Source organism: Aethina tumida, chromosome 4 (genome assembly GCF_024364675.1).
Source record: "Aethina tumida isolate Nest 87 chromosome 4, icAetTumi1.1, whole genome shotgun sequence".
Taxonomy (NCBI): Eukaryota; Metazoa; Arthropoda; class Insecta; order Coleoptera; family Nitidulidae; genus Aethina; species Aethina tumida.
Window position 1 is genome coordinate 15,139,809 of NC_065438.1, and position 18,114 is coordinate 15,157,922.

Consider the following 18,114-nt stretch of genomic DNA (forward strand, 5'->3'; position numbering starts at 1 on the left):
ATGTATCTGGTTAGATTCGAAATATTTTTATACTTTTATATATTTGACGGATTTATTTATTCTATTATTATTTTGTCTGTTTTAGATCCATAAAAATTGTCATTTTTCTAAATTAAATATTATTTTAGTTTTCTTATTATAATATGTTTTTTTTTTGCTTTCTCTGTATAAACTAATTTAATTTCTTATTATTTATTGTTAAATTATCTCAATTTTTTAAATGTTCCATTCAGTATGATTAAAAATATTATAATATCGAATGACTAATTTCTAATAACTGTAACAGTTCGTAAACACCTACTATTGTGTTCAAATGGCACGAGTCCTATAACTTGATATAACTCTTTATTTACCTATATGACTAATCGATTTTTTATGTCTTAAGATATATAAATATTTTTCCTCTTTATTTATCTGGTTAGATTCGAAATATTTTTATACTTTTGTATATTTGACAGATTTATTAATTCTATTATTATTTTGGCTGTTTTAGATCCATAAAATTTGTCATTTTTCTAAATTAAATATTATTTTAGTTTTCTTATTATAATGTTTTTTTTTGCTTTCTCTTTATAAACTAATTTAATTTCTTATTATTTATTATTAAATTATCTCAGTTTTTTAAATGTTCCAAACAGTATGATTAAAAATATTATAATATCAAATGACTAATCTCTAATAACTGTAACAGTTCGTAAACACCTACTATTGTGTTCAAATGGCACAAGTCCTCTAGCTTGATATAACTTTTTATTTAACTATATAACTAATCGAATTTTTTTATGTCTTAAGTTATATAAATATTTTCCTCTTTATTTATCTGGTTAGATTCGAAATATTTTTATACTTTTGTATATTTGACAAATTTATTTATTCTATTATTTTGGCTGTTATAGATCCATAAAATTTATTATTTTTCTAAATTAAATATTATTTTAGTTTTCTTATTATAATATGTTTTTTTTTGCTTTGTCTATATAAACTAATTTAATTTCTTATTATTTATTGTTAAATTATCTCAGTTTTTTAAATGTTCCAATCAGTGTTATTAAAAATATTATAATATCGAATGACTAATCTCTAATAACTGTAACAGTCCGTAAACACCCTCCACTGTGTTCAAATGGCACAAGAAGTGGTACATCGATACAGATTATTGTACTACGTGATAATTGACTGTGACTGAAAATAGACCGACGTCAACCTAATAACAACCTCCATAATTCATACGTTCGTGTTGGTTAAATCTATCGCAAAATTACCGGATGGGAAATTAACAACGTAAACACGGATTCCATGCGGAAGTCGCTTATTAAGTCAAATAATGTGTGACGAAGCCGATGTTTGGCTTAACATTCAATATTAAATTATTACGGTAATCAATATGATATTGCCTTAGATTACGATCGCACTGATCGACATTAAATTTTACACCGGTATGAAATTATGACGCACACGATCCATAAACGACACCGTGTTTATTTCCTAATGCGGGTTGTTTTAGATGTGCATTTGCATTAATTAATTAATATTGTTGTGGGTGCGTGATGACTCAATATATTATGCAAATCGTTATGTATAGAGAGAGAGAGAAGCGATTTTATTGCGCAACGGATGATTTGAGAGAGGCCGAAGTGGATGAAAAATACCCGATACAATTCAAACAACCCCGTATTCGAATAAATTCGACCGGTTCGTTTTGTGTTTGGCAAACAAATAAGAAAATTGAGAAGATTTATGGGTAGTCTCTTATCTTCGCTTGAGCCAGAGAACGTGAACACGCTACACGGACTTTTCAACGAATAAAGCTTCAATTACAAAATTGTTGCTCACGAAAAGTTATAATTGAAATTAGATAGTGGATTCTTGTTGACAACTTCCAGAACTTTGTTTTCAATTAATAAGACTGGTAATGGCACTATTTTAAGTAGGAATTGTTCTTGATAACTTTGACAAGACGAGAAGTTTCATTTCATTTAATGTTTAATAAAACTCATTATTCTGTAATCAAGTCGTATAATCAAGATTTTTTGAATAATGATTTAGATTAAGAATAAATAAGGAATTGGTTACATACACAAAATTTATAGGGTATTATTGAAATGTAAATAAAAAAAAATAAAGAAAAAGTACCAAAAATTTGAATTACAAAAACTATATTGAAAATATATATGAAATAAAATAATACAGAAAGATTTAATAAATTGAATATGAGTTTACATAAAAAATACAAAATATTTGAAATCCAAAAAAATAGTAGACAATGGAATTTCAAAAAAAAAAAATGATATTCAAAAACAGTAATTAAAAATTTAAATTAATACAAAATTATATTCAAAATTTTGAAAAATTTTTGAATTTTAAATAAAAATTTAAAATAATTTACTAAATTTATATATAATATAAAATTCAAAAAAAAGGACTTGGATTTATAAATTTTATAAATTTTTATATATTTAAAAAATTCTGATTATTTACTCTAGCTTGTTTACATTTTATTTATTGGTAAGTTTACTTTCCAATTTTTTATTTTTTTAGCTATTATATAAATTTATTACAATTTTTTATTATTTTTATTAATTTATTATTTTGAATTACAAAATTTGGACAATTCAACATAAAAGTTACAATTTAAAACTCATTTATTACAATTGAAATTAATACAAAATTATATTCAGAATTTAGAAACATATTTGAATTATAAATAAAAACTATAATAATTCACTAAATTTTCTATGGAAAACTATAAAAATTTCAAAATATTCAAAATATTAAAATTCAAAAAAAAAAATAAAATAATAAATTTGCATAAAATTATATAATATATTAATATATTTTTATACTGTAATAAAAAATACAAAATATTTGATTAATCAAAATAATTTTGATAATTTATTGATTTAAAAAATAGTGAAAAATATATAAAAGATAGTGAATATAAAATTTTAAAAAAATTAATAACATCATTAATATTCCAACAAATTGAATTAAATAACTAAAAATTAAATAATTCCAAAAAGTTGAAATTGTCGACATTATATAGAAAATTTGTAGAGTCTATAAAATAAAAATATTCTATATTCGAAAAATATTTGAAATTCTCAATGTATTCAATCATAAAAAAAGAAATTATTAAAAAATAGTAAAATATAAAATTCCAAAAAGAACTTTTTAAGATTTTTAAGTTTTATAAATTTTTATACTTTTTAAAAATTTTTATTATTTACTCTAATTTCTTTATATGTTATTTATTGGTAAGTTTACTTTCCAGTTTTTTACTATTCTTTTTAGCTATTGTTTAAATTTATTACAATTTATATAATTTATTATTTTAAATTACAAAATTTGAAAAATTCAACATAAAAGTTTAATTTAAAACCCGTTTAATAAAATTTAAATTAATACAAAATTACATTCAAAATTAAGAAACATTTTTGAATTTTGAATAAAAACTACAATATTTGACTAAATTTTTTATGGAAAACTTATAAAATTTAAATATTATATATCAAAAAATAAAATAAAATAAAATAATTAATTTGCATAAAATTTAAAAATATAGTATAATAAAAAAATACAAAATATTTGAAATCCAAAAAAATAGTAGAATTTCAAAAAAAAAAATAATATTCAAAAACAGTGATTAAAAATTTAAATTAATACAAAATTATATTCAAAATTTTGAAAAATGATAATAAATGACTAAATTTTCTATGGAAAACTAATAAAATTTAAATATTTTCAAAATATTAAAATTCAAAAAATAATAAATAAAATAATAAATTCGCATAAAAATTAAAAATATACTGTAAAAAAACATAAAATGTTTGATTAATCAAAATAATTTTGATAATTTATTGAATTAAAAAATATATAAAAGATAGTATATACAAAAATTTTAAAAAATTAATAATTTTATTAATATTCCAACAAAGGGAATTAAATAAATAAAAATTAAATAATTCCAATAAGTTGAAATTGTCTAAAAAGTAAAAATATTCTATATTCAAAAAATAATAGAAATTCTCAATGTATTGAAACAGAAAAAAAATAAATAAATTTGCATAAAATTATATAATATATTAATATATTTTTAGACTGTAATAAAAAATACAAAATATTTGATTAATCAAAATAATTTTGATGAATTATTGAATTAAAAAATATTAAAAAATAACAAAAAGTTGAAATTGTCAACATTATATAGAAACTTGAGGAAGTTTAAAAAGTAAGAATATTCTATATTCGAAAATTATTTGAAATTCTCAATGAATTGAATCAAAAAAAAAAAAGAAATTATTCGAAAATAGTAAAATATAAAATTATTGTTTACTCTAGGTTGTTTATATGTTATTTAATTAATATCTTCATTAATATCCCAACGTATTGAATTAAATAAATAAAAATAAAATAATTCCAAAAAGTTGAAATTGTCAATATTATATAAAAAATTGAGAAAGTCTAAAAAGTAAGAATATTCTATATTCGAAAAGAAGTTTACTTTCCAATTTTTTACTCTTTTTTCAGATATTTTTTAAATTTATTACAATTTATATAATTTATTATTTTGAATTACACAATTTGGACAATTCAATATAAGTTATAATTCAAACACGTTTATTAAAAATTAAATTAGAATGAAAATCTTTGACTTTCTTGAATAAAGAATGAAACAATTTATAAAAAACTAATTCAATTTAAAGTTAATTTGTCAATAATATTATAATATTTTAATGTTTTCCAATTATTTAATCATTAATAATTGTTAGGTTAACGTCACAGTAAATTATCCCATAATCCAACGATTTAAATCGATGTGCCGCTTCTCGTGTCGTTTGTATGCAATAGTTTTTTACAGTCAGATCGATTGTAATAATGGTAAATTTTCTATTGTAGCGAAAATGGTAGTACTGTGCGTAGGGCGGTAATGTTTATTGATACGGGAACAGCTTTTATGCGACCCTTAAATGTAACAACCGTCATTACGTTCGATACACGGCCCGTTTAAATGCCCATGTTAGTCCAGTTTTTTTTTTTTTAAATTTACGTAAGAATAAACACGAATCACTTTATTTGTTAATTATGTATTTCGTCTCGTCTGGAATCGGAATAAATTCGGGAGCGATTGTTCGTTTCTCGTTATCTCAACATTGAAGGCGGCAAGGAGCAATTAAGGATAATGGGAGGCAATTCCTTTTAAATTACGCGTTCCCTCGCGACGCGGCGCGAATCGGGGAGAAAATAAAGGGAAATCCATTTTTCCAATTGGTACAAGGTCCATATGTCCCGGCGAAACGATCGTCGCTCAGCACGGAGAGTTATGGCACCCCTATCAGATTTAATTAAAAATCCGACCGGCGAGGAGCTGCTAATGAAGTCGGTCACGATATTTTTTTTCTGTACAAATGAGGGATTTAGATTTATAATTTAGATTTGAATGGGACACAGAATGGATTGATTCCAGTTCCATTCTCGACGTCCATAACTGGCTACTAATTGAAATCTGAAAGCCCATTATAGGTTTATTCTGGATGTCGTTTAAAAGTTTCAACTTGTACAGATGCACGGAGGTTAAAGTTATGGTGTAACTTAAGAGGTCGGTTATAAAATCGACTTGCACAAGCATATTTTAAATCCGTCGAGATTTTTCTTCGGGGAGCAGGAACATATACAACGCTTAAAATAAGCTTACGTAAAAATCAACTTAATATAACGTTTTACCAACATTTTATATTTATGTAAAGCGTTTATGAAATGGGATTTTTAGACTTTTTAAATTCTTTACATAATACATGAAAGTTAATAGTATCACATATGTAATTTATATTCATAAAATTTACATATTTAAACATTTTAAACTTACAATATCAAACTTTATTTGTTTTTGAAGATGATTGCTAAAACCTTTTTCTTTTCGTTGCTTAACTTCTTTAAATAAAAAATTAATTATATAAAATACTTCGTTTCGTTCCTTATTTTATTTAAATTTTATGGATTACATTTTAGTTTTTTTGGAATCATTTTATTTAAAGTTTTTAGATTCCTTTCTATTAATTATTTAAATTCTTTGGATATGTTCGTTTATTTATATTCTGTTTTATTCATAATACTCTCTAAATGAGAGATTATTTATATATAGTTATATTTTTTAAAAAAAGATTCAAAAGGATTTTTACTTAATTAATTAAATTTTTTACTCATATTCTTCACTATTATTATATTCTTTATTATTCTATTATCTTTTATCTTTATAATTCTTTATTTTATTTAGATGTTCAAATTCTAGAAATTTTTTGCAATTTTAATATTGGTATAAGTTTACCATTCTATTAATAGAATACATTTGTTCCTTAAAATTTTGGGGATTCTAATGACTCTTACCAATGCATTCGTATTTTACATTTTTATTTAAATTTAGATTCATTAAATGCATATTTAGTATTTTCTAATAATCATCAATTCTTGAGAATTCAGTTTCTTTAGATTTTTTTCTTAATCATCTAAATTCATTTAATTTAGTATTCTTAAATTCTTTCTTAATTATTATATTATTTATCTTTTTGGATTCTTCCTTTTATTTATACATATGTTTAAATACTATAAAATTTTTAGCAATTTTAATTTTGATAAGAATTTATGTATTCTCATTGTACTTTTTAAAATACTTTTGTTTCTTAAGCTTCTGAAAGATTCTAAGGACAGTAAATTTCTTTTGCCTTCATATTTTAATTTCTTTGTATTATTTGGCTTCTTCAGATATTTTTATATTTTTTTAAAAATATAGTATATTTTTTTAAAAATATAGTATATTTTTTTATTTAATTAATTGGTTAGATACTTTAGGTTATTAAGCTTCAAATATTGAATTTTTAGGAATTGTTTAGTTTTTTTAGTTACTTAATTTCTTCAGATTCATTAAATGCATATTTAGAATTTTCTAATTATCTTCAATTCTTGAGAATTCAATTTTTTTAGGTTTTACTTAATTATTTAAATTCATTAAATTTTTTTTATTTATATATTTAAATACTATAAAATTTTTAGCAATTTTAATTTTGATAAGAATTTATGTATTCTTATTGTTTTTTTTAAATACTTTGTTTCTTAAGCTTCTGAAAGATTTTAAAGACTGTTTAAATTTCTTAAGCCTTCTTATTTTAATTTTTTTGTATTTTTTGGCAGATATTTTTATATATTTTTTAACCATGTAGAATATTTTTTATTTAATTAATTTGTTAGATGTTTTATGTTATTAAGATTTTTTAAATTCTTTATATATCTTTGAATATTTATGAATTGTTTAATTCCTTTGATTACTTAAATTTTTCAGATTCATTTAATTATGTAGAATATTTGTATCTAATAATTGGATAGATACTTTAAGCTATAAAGAATTTTTAAATTCTTTATATTTTTTAAATCTAAAATTTTTTTAATTGTTTAGTTCCTTTAACTACTTAAATTTTTCAGAACCATTAAATGCTTATTTAGAATTCCCTAATTATATTTAATTCAAGTTATTATCTAAATTCATTCAATTCAGTTTTCTCAAATTTTTCATTCATTATTATATTATTTAACTTTATGGGTTCTTATTTTTATTTATGTTGTTTAAATTCTTATTGTATTTTTTTTTAAATTCTTTTGTTTCTTAAGCTTCTGAAAGATTTTAAGGACAGATTAAATTTCTTTTGCCTTCATATTTAATTTTTCTTTATATTATTTGACTTCTTCAGATATTTTTATATATTTAAGTTTTTTTAAATTCTTTATATTTTTTAAATCTAGAATTTAAATTGTGAATTGTTCAGTTTATTTAATTAATTTATATTTATCTGATTCATTAAATACATATTTATATTCAATTCTTTAAAATTATAGTTCTTTAAATTATATTTTCTTCATTATTTAAATTCACTAAATTTAGTTAACTATATTCCTCATTATTTATTATATTTTTTGTATATTATATATCTACATATATCTATATATATATATATATATATATATATATATATATATATATATATATATATATATATATATATAATTTCTATAATTTTTTTGTCTTCTTTTTATAGATATTGGGATTCTGTAAATTAGTAACATTCCATAAATTCACCATAAAGTACCTGATTCACCATAAAGTACATGATTGAATAATAAATATTTAAAATTATTCTCTATGTATCGGTAATTTTAAATTTAATATTTTTTTTAAAATTAATTTGATATTTAAATTCTGTAAAATATTATATTTTTTCCATTGTTTATTTTTTATGCAAAGAATTAGTATGTTTCTTCCAATTCTTTTGAATATAATGCTCCGAATTAGAAATAATATCAGAACGAAGTAATCTCCAACCTAATAATGTGAATATTAAGAAAATTATAGATGAAAATAGTTTGAAATATATTATCGAATATTTTAAATAATTTCTTCAAGTTGGCATCTGAACGAAATGTGCGGAGAACCCGTCGGAACAGATTTCATAGTTCATTCTCTTTTGTCAGTCGCCCGCGAATTATTAAGTAAATGAATTTAATCCCCAATTTCATTATCTTGATCCGTAAAGCTGTTATAAAAGTTTTTTAATCGAAATTTTATCAAAAGACATTATCCTGATACAGTGGGTTCCAATAGGTTTAGGGAATTTAATTATGGAAAACAGTTTCCTGTTTCTTGTTCGTAATATTTATGAGATTTTGTAATTATTAAATTTATTCAACCAAATTAGGGGAGCCTGAATGATATATTTTACATTAGCATACATTAATATTAATCGGGAATTTTGCCGAACACATTTAAAACTTTTCGTAAATAGCAATACACAATTAAATACGGTGCATCGCAGTTCCAGAATAATTGAGACACTCGGATAAATTAACCCGCCGATTTTGATCCGTGTATCCGACAACAGTTGCCGCAAAACCGGGCACCGAAAAAAAGCTGCGAAATCTGCGTCTGGAATCTTAATATTCCCATCAGATTCCGGCGCAGATAAGATTTAATTTGAAGGGACTCAAGATCCGGGTGTGATTCGAACAGATTATTCGGGAACGGATGTGGCTTTAAGTAAGCAAGTCACATCGATTTTACGTAAGAAACTGTTAAACTAAGCATAATGAAATTCCCTAATTGGTAAAGTGGATTTGGTACGATACCCACTTGGCAAGAAGTTCCCGGTGTCGGTTCTGGTCCGCTCCCCCGCATTTGACGTTTCGTTCAGCGGTCCGGGGATCATATGACGAAACTTTACGGGTGACACGTTGAATTTATGGCATGTTAAAATATTTTAAACAATGTTATGTGCCGTGTATGCGACGTCGTCTGGCAATTTTACGACACACTCGACGTTTAATATTGGCTGGTTTCAGTGTGACGTTGGTTAAAGTTATTAAACATCGATAATTTCGAAGTGAATGGCGTTCACCAACATTATCTGATGGTACAATGAGCAGTTATTGCTTGAAACGCAATTTTGTTGTGAGAAAGTTGATGGCGCAGCAACAATTCAATTTACATTTATACATGGGGGTGCAGGCTAAAGGAGCCCACTCTTACATGTAAGTATTCCTATGTTAATTTCATTTTAATACGTGCGGAGCAATAAGGAAACCAAACTTGTGACAAAGTGAAAATTAATGAAATTGAGCTGTTCACGAGATACTAATTAATTTCTAAATTGGTGTTTCAGCTACAAGTAAAACAAATTAAATTTTGTATTAATCTAAACTGTGTAAACCACGTTGATTTTAAATTTGTTCCCGAGATTTTATAAACTGTTTAGACATATTAAAGACATTTTTTCAAATTCTCAAAACACTTTTAATTATTTGAATTTTTATAAAATATTTAATTTAATTAATTAATACATTATTTTTATATTAAGAGAAATTTTACTCAGATTATTTATTTTTATTTCCTACATCTTTTTTATACTTTTTTAAAGAAAACACTAAATTTATGGCATTTTTGATTTTTGATTTTTTTATATAATGATTTTAAAAGTAGTTTAAATCTTCTTTAAATTTGCAAAATGCTGATTTTTTACATACCAAACTTGTGGCACGTCAAAAATATTTTAAGTGCTTTCCAAATTTTAAAAATACTCATTTATTTAATATTTATTTTCTACAAAATTTTCACATTTATAAAATACTTGACCAAATTATTTAATCCTACATTAAAAGGACATTTATATCATGTAACAACATATTTTAAATGTTTTTTAGATCTTAAACATGATTTTTATTTTCTTCAGAGTATTCACTTATTTAAAATACTTCTTGATCAATTTATTTGATCATATGATAGATTTAGAAAATATTCATTTTTATAGCTTTCACATTTTTAAATTATTTGATCAATATATTTAATGATATGACTACATATTACATACGTCATACGGAATTTGTGACATGTAAAAAATATTTTGAATGTTTTTTAGATTTTGAAAATACTCATTTATATTTTCTACAGAGTTTTCACATTTTTAAAATACTTCTTCAATTTATTTGATCACATGGGGTCATAAGATTTATGACATGTAAAAAATATTTTAAATATTTTTTAGATTTTTAAAGTACTGATTTATATTTTATACAGAGTTTTCACATTTTTTAAATACTTCATAATTTCTTCAATCATATGATAGAATATTATGAGACCATACCAAATTTATGACATAAAAATTTGTTTTTTTGAATTTTGAAAATATTCATTTATATTTTCTATAGAGTTTTCATATTTGTAAAATATGATTATTTATTTATTATTAATTATTTTAAATGTTTCTTAGATTTTGAAAATACTCATTTATATTTTCTACAGACTTTTCATATTTTTAAAATACTTATTCAATTTATTTGATCATAGGATAAAATATTACGAGGATATACCAAATTTATGACAAATTATTTTAAATGTTTTTTAGATTTTGAAAGGACTCATTTATATTTTATACAGACTTTTCACATTTTTAAAATACTTATTCAATTTATTTGATCATATGATAATATATTACGAGGATATACCAAATTTATGACATAAAAATTATTTTAAATGTTTTTTGGATTTTAAAAATACTCATTTATATTTTCTACAGAGTTTTCACATTTTTAAAATACTTCTTCAATTTATTTGATCATATGATAATATATTACAAGAACATACTAAGATTTATGACATGTAAAAATATTTTAAATATTTTTTAGATTTTTAAAGTATTGATTTATATTTTATACAGAGTTTTCACATTTTTTAAATACTTATTCAATTTCTTTGATTATATGGTAGAATATTATGAGACCATACCAAATTTATGGCATAAAAATTTCAGATGTTTTTTTGAATTTTGAAAATATTCATTTATATTTTCTATAGAATTTTCATATTTGTGAAATATGATTATTTATTTATTATTAATTATTATAAATGTTTCTTAGATTTTGAAAATACTCATTTATATTTTCTACAGACTTTTCACATTTTTAAAATACTTATTCAATTTATTTGATGATATGATAATATATTAAGAGAATGTACCAAATTTATGACATAAAAATTATTTTAAATGTTTTTTGGATTTTAAAAATTCTCATTTAAATTTTTTACAGAGTTTTCACATTTTTAAAATACTTCTTCAATTTATTTGGTCATATGATAATACATTACAAGAACATACTAAGATTTATGACATGTAAAAATATTTTAAATATTTTTTAGATTTTTAAAGTATTGATTTATATTTTATACAGAGTTTTCACATTTTTTAAATACTTATTCAATTTCTGAGACCATATCAAATTTATGACAAAAAAATTTCAGATGTTTTTTTGAATTTCGAAAATATTCATTTATATTTTCTATAGAGTTTTCATATTTGTGAAATATGATTATTTATTTATTATTAATTATTTTAAATGTTTCTTAGATTTTGAAAATACTCATTTATATTTTCTACAGACTTTTCACATTTTTAAAATTTATTTGATCATATGATAAAATATTACGAGGACATACCAAATGTATGACATACAAATTATTTTAAATGTTTTTTGGATTTTGAATTATATAATTTATATATATATATATATATATATATATATACTAGCATATTTCGAGATCATACTAAATTTGTGACATGTGATAATATTAAATAAGCTTTTTAAAACTCCTGATTAATTTTGTTCATTATGTGACAACACATAACGAAAACATACCAAATTTATGGCATGTTAAAATATTTTAAACGTTACGAGCTATTTATTCCAGGTAGTTTAGCACTTTTATGACACACTCCACATTTAGTACAGACTGGTTTGTTTGAGCTGTTGATGCTGAAATCATTAAACATCAACATTTTATAAGTGCACAACGTTAACTAACATCATTTCGAAAGTGTATGAGCAATTTTCACTTAAAACTCAATTTTCTCCTGAGAAAGATAATAAGACAGTAACAACCCAATTTGCATCTATATACATGGAGACGAACGTTTAAAGGAATCCACTCAAACGCATAACTTTTCATTAATTTCATTTTAATAGGTGTAGCGCAATAAGAAAACCGAAGTTGTAACAAAGTGAAAATTAACGAAATTGAACTGTATACGAAATACTAATTAATTTCTAAATTGGTGTTCAAACTAAAAGCGAAACAAATTAAATTTTGTCTTTAAATTTAAACTGATCAAACAAGTTCCACGAAGTACACAAATATTTTCGTAGATTTAATCGAAGCAATTAATTGCAAGGACTATTTTTATTAATAAAAAAAGTAATAATAATAATAAAATCGAAGAGAACGATATTAAATGAACGGCTTCAATAAAAATAAATCGGTTGGCCGTTGCGGATTTATTCTCGGCGACGACAAGGCGTTCCCAGAATTGCGTGAGTGATTTAGTTCGGGTGGAATGCCCCTAAGTGTTGTACTATATAATGAAATGGAAAGGGACCGGTTCGGTCGTATTCATACTGTCCTTTTCGTTCCTTACTTTAACTTTACAAATGCCGCTTAATACCCCGTCTGATTTATGTCGTGATCGATTATCTTCGCACAATCCGAAAGAAAATTCGTTTTTTTATCCCTTTTTCTAAAAGTAAATTGGATAATAAGGCGAAAAACGATAAATTTCAATATTTAAAAAGGGGATTGCACTTTTGTTTTGTTGGGTTTAGAACGCTGAATATTAAATAGTAAACAGGAAATTCACCTTACAACTTTAAAGTTTGTTGAATACACGAAACACTAAGTTTTCGCATATTACTTCTTCGTTTTGAATTTATGGCGAATGCGCATCTTTTTGCAAATTTGGTGGATGCGCATCGTAGTCTCATATTTGGCGAATGCACTCCTTAAAGTATGGAAATTATATAGATATTTTTTGGTTTACCACTTTAATTAAAGTATAACTGAAATATATCTTTTAAAAGATCAAAATCAAATAAAAATAAAATTAAATAATTTTAAAATCTATTAAATATCCTTATTTTTTTGATAGTTTTAGTATAATAAATTATTTTACTGAATTTTCATAATTGTTAAACATTTTTAAAATATGATAACCAACAATTTTTCTTTGATATTTATCAGATAGTCAGAGATCGCAAGAAAATGTTTCAATATGTTGATAAAAACATTTTTTATTTGACAGTCAGTGATATATTATAAATGGCAACATTAAATATCACCACAAGTTTTACATGGTTTTTAAAAATCTATAGATGATACTGAAAAAAGTGCTTTATTTTACATTAAAATATTCCTGAAGAGTGTTAAATATTTTTTAACAAAATATAATCAAATAAAAAATTATTGAACATCAGTTTTCTTTGATATTTTTTATACAGTTAGATATCGTAATAAATTTATTTAATGTGTTTACAAAAACATGTTTTTACTTGACTAAATATATTCAAACATCAGTTTTAAATGATATCTTTGACTGAGTCAGTGATATGTGATAAATAGCAACATTAAATATCTCCAAAATATAGAAAAATCGAAAGTTTTACATAGTTTTTGAAAATGTAGAGATGATATTGGAAAAAGTGCTTCATTTTACGTTAAAATATACCTCAATAAAGTTAAATATTTTTTAATAAAATATAATAAAAATTATTGAACATCAGTTTTCTTTGATATTTGTGACACAGTTTGGGATCACAAAAAATTATTTCAATACGTTGATAAAAACAATTTTTTTACTTGATTAAATAAATTCAATTATCAGTTTTCGTTGATATTTATGACGCAGTCAGTGATATATGATAAATAGCAACATTAAATATCAACAAAAACAGAAAAAAAAACTAAAGTTTTACGTGATTTTTGAAAATCTACAGATGATACTGAAAAAGTGCTTTATTTTACGTTAAAATATACCTAAAGTGTTAAATATTTTTCAACAAAATATAATCAAATAAAGAATTATTGAACATCAGTTTTCTTTGATATTTTTGATACAGTTAGATATTGTAATAAATTTATTTAATGTGTTTACAAAAACATGTTTTTACTTGACTAAATAAATTCAAACATCAGTTTTCATTGATATCTTTAACGCAGACAGTGAGATATGATAAATAACAACATTAAATATCACCAAAAAATAAAAAATACAAAATTTTTACATAGTTTTTGGAAATCTAGAGATGATATTTGAAAAAGTGCTTTATTTTACATTAAAATATACCTCAATAAAGTTAAATATTTTTTAATAAAATAAAATCAAATAAAAAATTAAAAAACATCAGTTTTCTTTGATATTTGTGATTCAGATAGAGATCACAAAAAATTATTTCAATATGTTGATAAAAAACATTTTTTTACTTGACTAAATAAATTCAAATATCAGTTTTTGTTGATATTTTTCACGCAGCCAATGATATATGATAAATAGTAACATTAAATATCATCAACAACAGAAAAAACGAAAGCTTTTCGTGGTTTTTGAAAATCTACAAAAGGTATATAATAATAAATTTATTTAATGTGTTTATAAAACCATGTTTTTACTTGACTAAATAAATTCAAATATCAGTTTTCATTGATATCTTTGACGCAGTCTGTGATATATAATAAATATCAACACCAAATATCACCAAGAAATAAAAAAATCGAAAGTTTTTGAAAATCTAGAGATGACATTGGAAGAAGAGCTTTATTTTACATTAAAATATATTCCAATAAAGTAAAATATTTTTTAATAAAATAAAATCAAATAAAAAATTATTGAACATCAGTTTTCTTTGATATTTTTAATACAGTTGGATATCGTAATAAATTTAATTAATGTGTTTATAAAACATGTTTTTACTTGACTAAATAAATTCAACCATCTGTTTTCATTGATATGTGATATGTGATAAATAGCAACATAAATATCAACAAAAACAGAAAAAACAAAAGTTTTGCATAGTTTTTGAAAATCTAAAAAAAGTGCTTTATTTTACGTTATAATATCTCTGAAAAAAGTTAAATATTATTTAACAAAATAAAGACTAATAAAAAATTATTGAACATCAGTTTCCTTTGATATTTTTGATACAGTTAAAAGTCATAATAAATTATTTCAATATCTTGAGAAAAAAAATTCTTTATTGACTAATTAAATTCCAACATCAGTTTTCATTGACATCTTTGACGCAGCCAGTGGTAAAAATGGTAACATTAAATATCTTCAATATACAATATATTTGAAGCAGTCAGTCATATATAACAAATGATAATATTAAATATTAACAGAAACATTTTTAAAATTGGTATTTTTATTTATGTTTTTCATCTGAAAGATACTTACTCTTCTGCTGTCCGCAATCTGTGGAAAAACGAAATCCGTGGCGGTGAGCAAAACCTTGTACGGCCCCTTCGAGATTCTCTTCTTCATCAGTTGGTTCCTGGCAATGGCCGCACCACCCAATATAACTGACACAAACGCACACGAGCACCCCAATATGATCAACACACTGATCGCCTTCTGCAATTCGGTCTCACAATTCTCGCACTCCTCGAGCTGCACATGTTTGAGCCGCCACTCCTCGTAATTGTCCGTCACCTTCTCCACGTGGACGTCGCTGCCGTTGTGATAGACGTCGATCAACGGTCGCGGCGTGTTGTCGTCGCGATAATCGAGAAGATAGAACCGTCCGTCGTTCACCGCCTCCACGTGCGGATATGTCCGTCTGATGTTCTGCACTAATTCGTACTCGAAACTCCCGTTGACGGCTACGTCGTCGGTGTAAGTCAGTATGTACTTTTTGCTCACCGAACTAATGGCATCTATAAAGTTCGTGATATTGGATTCCGACGCGTACGAAAACTTGTTTTTCCACGAGGGCAAGCTCGACACGTCAAGGAGAACCGTTAATGTGTTGTGGTCCTGGGCGAGACGCAGCCCGTCGATGGCCCGCAGGACCTTCAGACCGACCTCGTCCGCTGGAAGACACATTACGACGGCTGGAACAAACAAAGAATATCAGGCCAGATTTATTCTAATGCAGGCCCATTCGAAAGTTTCGCGTCCAACTTTCTTTTCGTTCTCTCTCCCCCCCGGTTTACAACTTGGGTCTTTTAATGCTACGGCTTTAATTACATCGACCCCCGTAATGGTAGTCTTCTATCTAGTTTTTTGTACGTCTCTATCGAAGTTGCAAACGTTGAGCTCGAACAGTGAGTTAACGACCCTTAATCAGAATAAAATTGAATTTTTAAACAAAGTTCAAACATTAAAATAATTGGATTTTGGATAACTACTGTTTAATGACAGCACTAAATCCACATCAAAATTTGTCTGTATAAAATAAATATAAATCTGTATTCATATTTTAAGTTAACAAAAGTTTCTGTACAAAAAATAAATAATAATCAATTCTCAAATATTAAGATAATTAAATTGTGAACAACTACAGTTTAATTACTTCAACAAATTCACATTAAAATCTGTATACAGGATTTCCATAACATTTAAAAAAATATGGAAGATTTTTAGACAATTTAAAACTAAAAAATTTACTAGTGACCTAGGTAAGATTTCAGAAATAAAAATTGTAAAAATAAAGGACAAAAAATGGATTAAAAATATCAAAAAAAAAAGAGTTTGTATAAAATAAATATAAATCTGTATTCATATTTTAAGAAAATAGAATTTTGGACAACTACATTTTAATAATTGCAAGAAATCCGTTTGAAAATTTTTGTACAGGATATTTGGACCAATTAACATTTATGGAGTATTTTTAAATGATTTAAAACGAAAAAAGTTTGAGTACTTTCAATTTAAGATTTCTAACATACAATAAGAAATAAAATTTATATAAACAAACGACCAAAAAAAGTATAAAATATATCTAAGAATAAAAGTTTCTGTACAGAAAATAAATAATAATCAATGCTCAAATATTAAGATAATTAAATTTTTGACAACTACAGTTTAATTACTGCAACAAATCTACATCAAAATCTGTATACAGGATTTCCATGACATTTAAAAAATATGAAAGATTTATAGACAATTTAAAACAAAAAAATTTACTATTGACCTAGGTAAGATTTCTAGTATAATAGAAATAAAAATTGTAAAAATAAAGGACAAAAATAGATGAAAAATATCAAAAAAAAAAGTTAGTGTCTGTATAAAATAAATATAAATCTGTATTCATATTTTAAGAAAATAGAATTTTGGACAACTACAGTTTAATAACTGCAACAAATCCGTTTGAAAATTTTTGTACAGGATATTTGGACCAATTAACATTTATGGAGTATTTTTAAATGATTTAAAACGAAAAAAGTTTGACTACTTTCACTTTTAGATTTCTAACATACAATAAGAAATAAAATTTATATAAACTAACGACCAAAAAAAGTATAAAATGTATCTAAGAATAAAAGTTTCTGTACAGAAAATAAATAATAATCAATGCTCAAATATTAAGATAATTAAATTTTTGACAACTACAGTTTAATTACTGCAACAAATCCACATCAAAATCTGTATACAGGATATCCATGACATTTAAAAAATATGAAAGATTTATAGACAATTTAAAACTAAAAAATTTACTAGTGACCTAGGTAAGATTTCTAGTATAATATCAGAAATAAAA

General features: G+C 23.6%; 1 protein-coding gene across 1 annotated transcript in view; it reads right to left on the reverse strand.

The window, feature by feature from the left end:
• The window catches only part of LOC109600478 (retinal guanylyl cyclase 2), a 176,264-nt gene that overhangs the window by 74,391 nt on the left and 83,759 nt on the right, over nucleotides 1-18,114 (reverse strand). Inside the window, exon 6 of the mRNA XM_049966423.1 lies at nucleotides 15,810-16,465. Coding sequence (XP_049822380.1) covers nucleotides 15,810-16,465 — 656 coding nt within the window. The remainder of the gene's footprint in view (nucleotides 1-15,809; nucleotides 16,466-18,114) is intronic.